An 11462-nucleotide genomic window follows, 5' to 3' on the forward strand; every position below is an offset into this window, starting at 1 on the left:
TCTCCGTACTGGGTCAGGCCACAGGACTTCATCCACATCACAGGCCACATTTTGTCTGGCCAGGCAACGGGGGAAAAACCCCCTGGCATGCCGTATCCAGGCTTGGCATGCCTCCACACCTATGTCACCACAGGCAAGTCCCATGGCTTGCAGGAGATTTACCCTGGTGTAAGGTTGGCGTTCATATACCTTCCACCGCCATGAGGAGAAGAATTCCTCAATGGGGTTTAGGAAAGGGGAGTATGGTGGAAGGCAAAGATTGATAAAACCTTGGTTCATATTGTACCACTCTCTAACCTGGAGGGCTCTGTGAAAACTCACATTGTCCCAAACAACAACATAGATGGGATGCTCATCCTGCTGCCCTAACAAAGCATCTCGCATGTGATTGAGGAAAATGAGGAGCTGGTGAGTGTTGTAGGGCCCCAGGTTGGCATGATGGTGGACAACCCCATGATTGCTGATGGCAGCACATAATGTGACATTGCCACCACGCTGCCCAGGAACACCAACAATGGCCCGATGGCCAATCACATTATGGCCTCTCCTTCTCCTTTTGGTGAGATTAAACCCAGCTTCATCCATGTAGATGTATTGATGGGGGTCTTTCCATTGCATCCAGTTGAAAAACCCTCTGTAGAAATAGATATAGTTTTGTAAGTGATACGGAAAAAGTGATTTAGGCCACTACAGTAAATCACTACTTAGAGTAATCAACATTGAATGTGTCTGGATATATGCCAACCTGTACATACTGGAATCTTTGCTCTTTGACTCTGTCTGAGTTGCGATCAAAGGGCACTCTGTATAGCTGTTTCATGCGCAGTCTGTTGCGCTTGAGGACACGATCAACAGTAGAGAGGCTGACACTGTTGATACCCTCAAAATTTAAATGGTCCTCAATGATCTTCTGCTGAATTTCGCTCAGTTTAATGGCATTGTTCTCACGGACCATATCAACAATTAGGGTCTCTTGGTGTGGGGAGAACATACCTGTCCTCCCACCCCCATGTGGCAGTCTTTCAATTCTACAAAAAGAGAACATGGAGTTACAAAAAATATACATGGAATACTAGGCCTACAAACAGTTAGACCAACCCTCCATTACAATACTACAGTACATTGGTACAGTGATGTACTGAAACATATATTTACTTACAGTATACTGTGGTACAGTATATAGTATGTCATACAGTAATTGCTGTCAACATTTACATACTGTACTATAATGTCAAAAAAAGGTAATTACCTGTTCTCTTCTCTAAATCTTCGGATTATGGTGGACACAGTGAATCTACTGATGTTTGGTTGTACCCTTTGTCCAGCCTCCCTCATGCTCATACCATGGACAAGAACATGGTCAATCACAGTAGCTCTGATTTCATCAGATATTACTGTTCTTTGTCTTCGCTGACCACCTCGACCACCTCGACCTCCTCTCACACAAACTCTTCCTCTCAGATTTCTATCCATTGTAGGGCCTCACAAACCAGTGCTCTCTGAACTGGCTTACTGTATATGTTCCTCACATCATTAGCCACAAGTGTGATCAATTTTGAGTTGTTGTGTTCAAGTGGTGACACCTGTGCTCTAATTGTGTTTGACTTTTGTCACCTGTGCTCACCATTATGCAGCACGGGTGCATCACAATGAAAATGTGTTGGCAAGTTATGTCTAAACAGGTGAAAAGTGCTTATGGTTTTGCCAAAAGAGTGATTGATTCAATCAGTGGGTTCAGGCAACTGAGCATTTGGTTCAGACAATAGGGTTTAGTGTTTTAGCAATTGAGAAAAACTGTAAGCGTCGTCCCCCTCACAGGATATTTGAAAGGTGAGCGGCGAGTGACTGTGGGTGGTAGGGGAGAGAGGGGAGAGCGAGTAGAGGAGGGAGGAACCTTGGTTTGTCAACCTTGAGTCCCATTCCTCAAAACCCATTCAACTCAGACATTCCTCTTCACAGCATGTAGTCATACTGAATAATGAGTCATTGAACATTATCAGGCAAGGTCATCAGAGGGTTTCCAGGAAAACCACCTGAAACTAAGTTGATCCTCCAGTGGAGCAGGGCCAGACATTTCCCTATACTGAGCTGGTGTGTGTGTGTGTGTGTGTGTGTGTGTGTGTGTGTGTGTGTGTTACCATAAATATAGCTGAGACATGTCTGTCCACCATGGTAGTCTATAGTCTGTGTGCTAGCCTACAGTACTATGCAGGAAGTGAGTATGTGCTAGCCTACAGTACTATACAGGAAGTGAGTCTGTGCTAGCCTACAGTACTATGCAGGAAGTGAGTCTGTGCTAGCCTACAGTACTATGCAGGAAGTGAGTCTGTGCTAGCCTACAGTACTATGCAGGAAGTGAGTCTGTGCTAGCCTACAGTACTATGCAGGAAGTGAGTATGTGCTAGCCTACAGTACTATGCAGGAAGTGAGTCTGTGCTAGCCTACAGTACTATGCAGGAAGTGAGTCTGTGCTAGCCTACAGTACTATGCAGGAAGTGAGTCCGTGCTAGCCTACAGTACTATGCAGGAAGTGAGTCCGTGCTAGCCTACCAGCCTGATCACTAGAAATAGACTTCGATTTCTGACGTTTGAAAAGGTCCTGAGAACGTCGATATATGCCTTCCTTGGCAAAAAAAAAGATAAACAATTGCCTGCCACTGGGTGCAAACTCATGATGCTCGGAGCCAAAGCATGCTGCTCAGACCACTGCCCTACCGCAGTTCACAATGCTATAGCAAGCTATGAAAATACTTGATGATACTTGATGGTAATAGCGCATAGTTTTTTATTATTTTGTTTCAAGCCTTCCCCAAACTATAGCCCTAACCTTAACCACTCAGAATGAATGCCTAAACTGTTCATCTTTGACTTGTTTCTGTTTTAACCCTGTAACCACGTGGAATTAACCCTGTAACCACGTGGAATTAACACTGTAACCATGTGGAATTAACCCTGTAACCACGCAGAATTAACCCTGTAACCACGCAGAATTAACCCTGTAAGCACGCAAAATTATTAATATGTTGAATTTCGAAAGGGAAACTATGAGATCGTGTTGCAGTACAGCCAGCCTGCAGTACAGCCAGCCTGCAGTACAGCCAGCCTGCCAGCACAGCCAGCCAGCCAGTACAGCCAGCCAGCCAGTACAGCCAGCCTACAGTACAGCCAGCCTGCAGTACAGCGAGCCTGCAGTACAGCCAGCCTGCAGTACAGCCAGCCTACAGTACAGCCAGCCTGCAGTACAGCCAGCCTGCCAGCACAGCCAGCCAGCCAGTACAGCCAGCCAGCCAGCACAGCCAGCCAGCCAGCACAGCCAGCCTACAGTACAGCCAGCCTACAGTACAGCCAGCCTACAGTACAGCCAGCCTACAGTACATTGCAGGATGTGTCTTGCCTGAACCTATGCATGGCAGCGTCTCTGAGTGGAGTGGCTGAGTTTGTCTAAGGTTTAATTAAAAGTAGCAATTGTGACGGGGAAGGCTTAAAATCCCCTCTCAAAAGGAGGGCATTGGAAACTCACTCTTACACACACACACACACACACACAGTGTGACCCAGCATGTCCTCTCTTCCCTCAGGTTCAGTTCAGTAACCTGTAAGAGGGACAAACACACTAATGGAATCCCACTGCTTGAAAGAGAGGAGACGAGAGGAGAAGAGAGGAGGAGAGGAGAGGAAAGGACATTGTTTAGAAGCATTCTACTTCCATTGCTCATAAACTCCAAAGGGCACAGAACAGATTCCGGGAATCCACTCACACCAGTTGGACACTCAGGGTCCATCCCAATTGGCACTATTTCTTTTACCAGGGCTCATAGGGCTCTGATCAAAAGTAGTGCACTATTTAGGGAATATGATGCCATTTAGGACACTGCCTCAGTCACTCACGCCTAGAATAACACTGATTAAAGCTAGGGTAGAGATGGAGAACACAGGGAAGGAGGTTGTTGGTGGTGGTTAGTGGTTGAATGACTCCTCACCTCAAGGTCAAAAGACCTGGCCAAGTGGGAGAGGAGTCAGAGGAGTAAACAAAAGTCTTCACCACTTTACTTTAACCTTTAACCCTAAAAATGGTTAGCATACAGTCTCTCAGCAAGTTTTTTAGCAAGCCAAGATGACAACTAAGGGCCGTAGGCGGTACTTATAAAATATTATTTCCATTAAAGTAGCTTGCACATCCAAGTTAGAAAGCAGAGGAGGTCAGAGGTTAGAGGTCAGAGGTCATGGGATTGAGACTTGAGCTGTATAAGTTCCTCGTAGGCTGACGGCTGACACAGTACTGTGTGTGTGTGTCTGTTTTATGTGTCTTTGTCTGTGTGTGTGTGTCCTTAAGTGTGTGTCCCTAAGTGTGTGTGTGTATATGGCCGTAAGTGTGTGTGTGTGTGCGTGCATGTGTGTCTGTAGGGCTCTGTGCCCGTCTCCAGCCCCCCTGGTTACCACAGGGATCAACAGGTGCTGACCAGGCATGAGACAACTATGTCAAGTATCCAGAAACTGTTGTTCACTCTGACTGACTTCAGAATCTGCTTACTGCTGCATTTAATAAGCTGTCATATTTCACCAAGCTACTCAATTGTAAGAGCATAGAGTCTAAGATTAATCTAATCATTTAAAATGCTCAGTTTTTAAGTTATTAAGATCAAAATGGCCTACATTTCCCTTTCAAAAGTGTTTAGAAGGTTAAGCAGAGAGGAGTAGTAATGATGTAAGGCAGGAATGACACTTCTCTCCTTTCTACATTGAGGAATCCACGGGGGGCTGATAGTATCCAGGGAGGGAGGTGGACAGACAGAGAGATAGTGACAGGAAGGATAACAGACTGGACGAGAGACAGACAGCGGGTCATCTCATCCACTAACAGCTGATAGCTCAGTGATAGACAACAGTGCTGTTAATACCTGTTAAGAAATTAACTGTGAGAACTGTTACAGCACCCTGGATTGATGTTGAACTGAAAATGTTTTGCAAAAGAGGTGGCCAACAAGTCAGGCTGCTCAGCTGATTGGTTGACATACTGTCAATTGTGAAATGTTGTGACTAAACTTAACAAAAATAAGAAATTATATTACCCAACCAAGATAAATTACATAAAGCACAATGGAAAAATACTTTGGAGAACCTTAAAATGATATCATGGGCAGAAAACCCAATTAAACTCCATCGTTCATTGAAGTTGATGGGTCATTTATAACAAAACCTTTCGATATTGCCGATCATTTCAATGACTATTTCACTAGTAAAGTGAAAAAACGTAGAAGTGAAATGACAACATTAACCAGTGAACCATCATATTTGAGTATAAAAAAAATCTAATAATGAAGAAAAAAGATTGCTGTTTTGAATTTGGCCAAGTTAGTGTGGGAGAGGTGGAAAAACGTTTGTTATTCATCAATAATGATAAGCCACCAGGTATAGACAACCTTGATGGGAAACTATTGATAATGGTAGCAGACTGTATTGTCACCCCTATTTTGATATATCTTTAACCAAAGCCTAAAGGAGTATGTGTGTCCATAGGCGTGGAAGGAAGCTAAAGTAATTCCACTACCAAAAAACATTAAAGCACACCTGCCCAATCAGTTTGCTGCCTGTTCTCAGTAAACTGATGGAGAGAATTGTGTTTGACCAAATACAATGCTATTTTTCAGAGAACAAGTTAAGGGCACTCAACTTTTACTGCACTGACTCAGATGACAGATGATTGGTTAAAATAAATGGATAATAAGATGATAGTTTGAGCTGACATGTTAGATTTCAGGGCATCCTTTGATATTATTGATCATAAATTGTTATTGAAGAAACTCACTTGCTATGGCTTTACATCACATGGTTGCAGAGTTATTTATCCAATAGTCTGTATCAGAATGGGTGATTAATAATAAACTGGTCTTAAATACATCTAAAACTAAAAGCATTGTATTTAGTTCAAAACATTCTCTAAGACCTAAACCTCAACTGGAGTTGTGCATAAAAGGTGGGGGGGTTGGGGTTTGGGTTGGGGTAAGGGGAGGGGGGGGATAGAAGGATTACTTTATCCTATCCCAGGTATTCCTTAAAGAGGTGGGGTTTCAAATGTCTCCGGAAGGTGGTGAGTGACTCCGCTGTCCTGGCGTCGTGAGGGAGCTTGTTCCACCATTGGGGTGCCAGAGCAGCGAACAGTTTTGACTGGGCTGAGCGGGAACTAACATGAACAACATGCATGCCAGTCTTTCCTGGTTAAGGGTTAACGAGAGATTAAAGGGATATGGGATTTGATCTACTTCCCCAGAGTCAGATGAACTCGTGGATACCATTTTTATCTCTGTGTATGAAGTATGAAGAAAGTTAGAGGCAGTTTCGCTAGCGTTAGCATAATCATTGAAAGTCTATGTTATATCCTAGCATGCTAGTAGATACCCTGCTAGCAGATACCATAGTCACTACGCAAAACTACCTCTAACTTCCTTCATACTTGACACAGAGACATGAAAATGGTATCCACGAGTTCATATGACTCTGGGGAAGTATACTATATACTAATATACTGCTTCTCTTCTAGTTGTCATGAGAAATATTACTGTGATGAAAATTCCAGATTGTCTGCACAATCAAATAACATTCAGCTCAGACACCCATACATATCCCACAAGACATGCCACCAGGGGTCTCTTCACAGTCCCCAAGTCCAAAATGAATTCATAGCAATGCACGGTATTACACAGAGCCATGTTTGCATCGAACTCCCTTCCATCTCCAAAAACAGCAAAATGGCCTTTAAAAATCTGATTAAACAACATCTCATGGAACGGCAGGGACTGTGAGGGGACACACACACAAACACACAGACACACTAACAAACACACAGACACACTAACAAACACACAGACACACTAACAAACACACAGACACACACACAAACACACAGACACACTAACAAACACACAGACACACTAACAAACATTTTTTAGTTGTATTTGTGTGACTGTCCTTGTCTATCAGTGTTTTGTTACTTGTCATGTTTTGTGTTTTTTGTGGAACCCAGGAAGAGTACCTGATGCTTCTGCAAAAGCTAATGGGGATCCAAATAAAGAAATAAACATACTACTACTACTACTACTACTACTACTACTATCTGACAACTCTAAGTAAACACATGGTGAAACCTGAAAATGCAGCTAGCAGTAACACACAGGCAGCTAAGCATCCTCCCATGACTTTGTACTTTATACCTGCATTCTACACCTTTTTGCAAAGCCTCAGAAATCTGCTGCTGGTCAGCAGGTTAGCCATACTGCTATACTGTCTTAATGAGAGAGAGAGAGAGAGAGAGAGAGAGAGAGAGAGAGAGAGAGAGAGAGAGAGAGAGAGAGAGAGAGAGAGAGAGAGAGAGAGAGAGAGAGAGAGAGAGAGAGAGAGAGAGAGAGAGAGAGAGAGAGAGAGAGAGAGAGAGAGAGAGAGGAGAGAGAGAGAGAGAGAGAGAGAGAGAGCTGTTCTCCCCCAACCATCTACCTCAGTGTTTCAGTTGAGACTGACTATAATCATTAACCGTTAGTGATATGGCTGTTGATGGTTAGTGAGAGCTGTTGTTACTGTTCATAGAGTAGTGAAAAGCTGTAGCTCAATCATTAATTGGACATCCAGGGGTTAAATTGTTACAAAAGGACAGATGGTCAAGAGAAGAGGGGGTGGGAGAGAAAGAGAGAGAGATATATAGTCCTTTCTCTTTAATCTTCCAGTCCAACAGCTTATTTCACAGCTTCCAGCGTCCCTTGCCCTGTCCTCATTCTATGGTTGTAGGCTCCACACGCTTCCTTACAGTATTAGGAAATCAACAAACTAACCCAACAAATCATGTTTAATGCAGTGCACTCAAAGACAGTAGCCTTTTGCCATCTATTGACTGCCTCTCTAGGTGACCCCATTGACCAGAGTCACATGACAGAGCAGTCTGCACTCCTCAGGGTCATGCTTTAGGAAGATATTAATTTAATTACGTACTCAGGGTCATGCTTTAGGAAGATATTAATCTCATTATGTCCTCAGGGTCATGCTTTAGGAATATATTAATCTCATTATGTCCTCAGGGTCATGCTTTAGGAAGATATTAATCTCATTATGTCGATATAGGACTCGTTTTACTGTGGATATAGATACTTTTGCACCTGTTTCCTCCAGCATCTTCACAAGGTCCTTTGCTGTGCACCAAAGTACGTTCATCTCTAGGAGACAGAACGCGTCTCCTTCCTGAGCGGTATGATGGCTGCGTGGTCCCATGGTGTTTATAGCTGAGTTGGTAGAGCATGGCGCTTGCAATGCCAGGGTTGTGGGTTCGTTTCCCACGGGGGGCCAGTATGAAAATGTATGCACTCACTAACTGTAAGTCGCTCTGGATAAGAGCGTCTGCTAAATGACTAAAATGTAAAAATGTAATACTTGCGTACTATTGCTTGTACAGATGAACGTGGTACCTTCAGGCGTTTGGAAATTGCTCCCAAGATGAACCAGACTTGTGGAGGTCTACAATTTTTTTTCAGAGGTCTTGGCTGATTTCTTTTGATTTTCCTATGATGTCAAGCAAAGAGGCACTGATTTTGGAGGTAGGCCTTGAAATACATCCACAGGTACACCTCCAATTGACTCAAATGATGTCAATTAGCCTATCAGAAGCTTCTAAAGCCATGACATCATTTTCTGGAATATTCCAAGCTGTTTAAAGGCACAGTCAACTTAGTGTATGTAAACTTCTGACCCACTGGAATTGTGATACAGTGAATTATAAGTGAAATAATCTGTCTGTAAACAATTGTTGGAAGAATTACTTGTGTCATGCACAAAGTAGATGTCCTAACCAACTTGCCAAAACTATAGTTTGTTAACAAGAAATGTGTGGAGTGGTTGAAAAACAAGTTTTAATGACTCCAACCTAAGTGTATGTAAACTTCCGACTTCAACTGTATAATATACAGTATATATCTATTATAGAATGATCTACCATGACAATCCTCCTTACCAAAACAATGCAAAGATAATTGGTTTTATTATGAGTAGTGAAAACCCCATATATATAGCAGCTAGCAAGAAGCAGTCCCTGAACAAAGTGAGTTTCATTTGGTTGACATTTGGTTGCTTACTAACAACGTTACTCTGAACATTATTAGAATGTTTCGGAACAAGCATGACATTCTGACAACGTCAAAGGAAAACTTTAATTTAATGTTACAATTCAATAATAATAATAATAATAATTACAATTCAACATTCTAAGAATGATCCCTCGTAAATGTTGCTATACTGTTCCTGGAATTCTTTTATGAGGATCTTTCTCAGAACACGTACTGTAGAGAAACTGGACCAATCTAGAGAAAGCCTATTTCCACACGGGGACACACCTGTATTTTCACTCAGGCACTCATTCACACGAGTCAGTAGTTTCCTTGCTTTCGTGCAGGGCTGTCTGCCAAGGACCAGACAGTTAACCGTTTGTTGCAACACAGAGGTCAATGCAGCATGACTGACAGAGTCTAGAAGTAGGAACAGGGGATAGAAGGAGGGAGGTTTTAGGTGGCCAATCACAGGTAGTATTTTATGTCAGTGTCACAACTGGAGGAGGAATAGCCCAATGAAAATCATGTTCCTAAACCAGCCTACTGTTCTACTAGATCAGCACAGAGAAATGTCACCATAGCATTACCAGTTCCAACACTGTGTGGGTCTGTTGGCTGTAAAACGGTGAATAACGCAATACAGTTCATTCATGCACATCAAATCAATGTAAGGTCAAAACAAACATTGGCAAGGCTGCTCCGTGGGTGGAAAACTTAATCCCATACTTTATGATTTGTGATGCTAAAATAGATTTGCACTACAGTTCTTACTTTCCTCTTACACCTGTGGTTTCTTAATCCTGGTCTAGGGGACCTAAGAAGGTGCACATTTTTGTTTTTGCCCTAGCACTACACACCTGATTCCACTAGTCACAGGTTTGATAATGACTTGATTAGTGGCATCAGGTGTGTAGTGCCAGGTAAAAAAAACAAAATGTGTGTTTCCTTGGGTCCCCAGGACCAGGATGAAGAAACACTGCCTTAGACAGTACAAAGTAGCATTGGCACATGACGTTGATGCCCACAACTTGGAGTCAACGTTGTGTGGAGGTTGTGTGTTTGCTGGGACTTTTCCCTTAGATAGTACTACATTCCCCATGATGCCCCTCTCTCTCTCACCTTCTCGGCCAGCAGCTCTCGGATCTTCCCCGCCTGCAGACGGAACCTGAGCAGCTGCATCTCCAGGGCAACGCAACGCTTCTGCCAATCCACGCTGCCCGCTCCTACTACAGAGCCTGCACCCGCCCTGCCACTCTCCAAGACGTCCGCCATGTTGACCGCACCGCTGTCCGCTGGATGGATGGACCCTGTCGACTGGTAACCGACCGACTGACCCGAACCTGCAGAACAACACACAGTGATTAATACACACTGCACACACACACACACACACAGCCAGAGCCAGGACACGGGAATGGAGCAGCAAACAGTTACAATACGTGTAACTTTTTTAACGTTTTTTTTTTATCGAGTGAAATCAAGTGAAAACAAGTTAAATCAAGTGAAAACAAGTGAATACAAGTGAAAACAAGTGAAATCAAGTGAAAACAAGTGAAAACAAGTGAAAACAAGTGAAAACAAGTGAAATCAAGTTAAATCAAGTTAAATCAAATTAAAACAAGTGAAATCAAGTGAAAACAAGTGAAAGCAAGTGAAATCAAGTGAAATCAAATGAAAACAAGTTAAATCAAGTTAAATCAAATGAAATCAAGTGAAAACAAGTTAAATCAAGTGAAAACAAGTGAAATCAAGTGAAAACAAGTGTAAAAAAAGTGAAAACCCTTTTGAAGATCTTTGTGGGCAAAGAGTGTTTCACCTCACAACTCATCCCTACTTCACTTCCCATGACTCAGTGGGACAATGTGAGAAAAACAAACACTCACCACTCAGCGATGACTTCATGATGACACAGTTAAATACACGTTTCCTCTTTGAACCTCAAACTGTCGCTCTCTCACTACACACACAGCAGGGCAGGCTCTGCTTTTTAACCAAATCACCTAATAATTCCTAACCCTGTGCCCCACCCCCAGCATCAGTCCCTCATCAAGATCTCCCTAGCTTTGGAATATGTGTTGCCGAGGCATAGCCAAGCCATGAAATGCTTGGATCCCACCCCCATCTCCAGCCCCAGCCCCCAACCCAGCTCTCCCCAGCCCAGCCCAGCTAGGCAATCCCTTCTTAATTACAGGGCAGGAGTGAAACAGGATCCAAGCCGGCACAATAGTGTCTTTCTGCATGACAGTCCCATCATGGATGTGGAGGCTGGAGGGGGGGCTGTGTGTGTGTGAGTTATAGCCTAGCTAGGCAAAGAAAGACGGGAAAATAATGTGTGAGAGTGTGAATGGACAGAGCTCTGAATGTGGGAAACTGGGGCGC

At 43.3% G+C, this 11462-nt stretch overlaps 1 protein-coding gene across 1 annotated transcript in view; it reads right to left on the reverse strand.

Annotated features, from left to right (window-relative positions):
• Positions 1 to 11163, reverse strand: part of LOC121544658 (pleckstrin homology domain-containing family H member 1-like) — a 43092-nt gene extending 31929 nt beyond the window's left edge. The window contains exons 1-2 of the mRNA XM_041854691.2: positions 10967 to 11163; positions 10203 to 10423 (exon numbers count right to left, since the gene is read on the reverse strand). Coding sequence (XP_041710625.2) covers positions 10203 to 10423; positions 10967 to 10985 — 240 coding nt within the window. The 5' untranslated portion in view covers positions 10986 to 11163. The remainder of the gene's footprint in view (positions 1 to 10202; positions 10424 to 10966) is intronic.
• Positions 11164 to 11462: the final 299 nt, after the last annotated feature.

The sequence above is a fragment of the Coregonus clupeaformis genome, chromosome 29 (assembly GCF_020615455.1).
Source record: "Coregonus clupeaformis isolate EN_2021a chromosome 29, ASM2061545v1, whole genome shotgun sequence".
Lineage (NCBI taxonomy): Eukaryota > Metazoa > Chordata > Actinopteri > Salmoniformes > Salmonidae > Coregonus > Coregonus clupeaformis.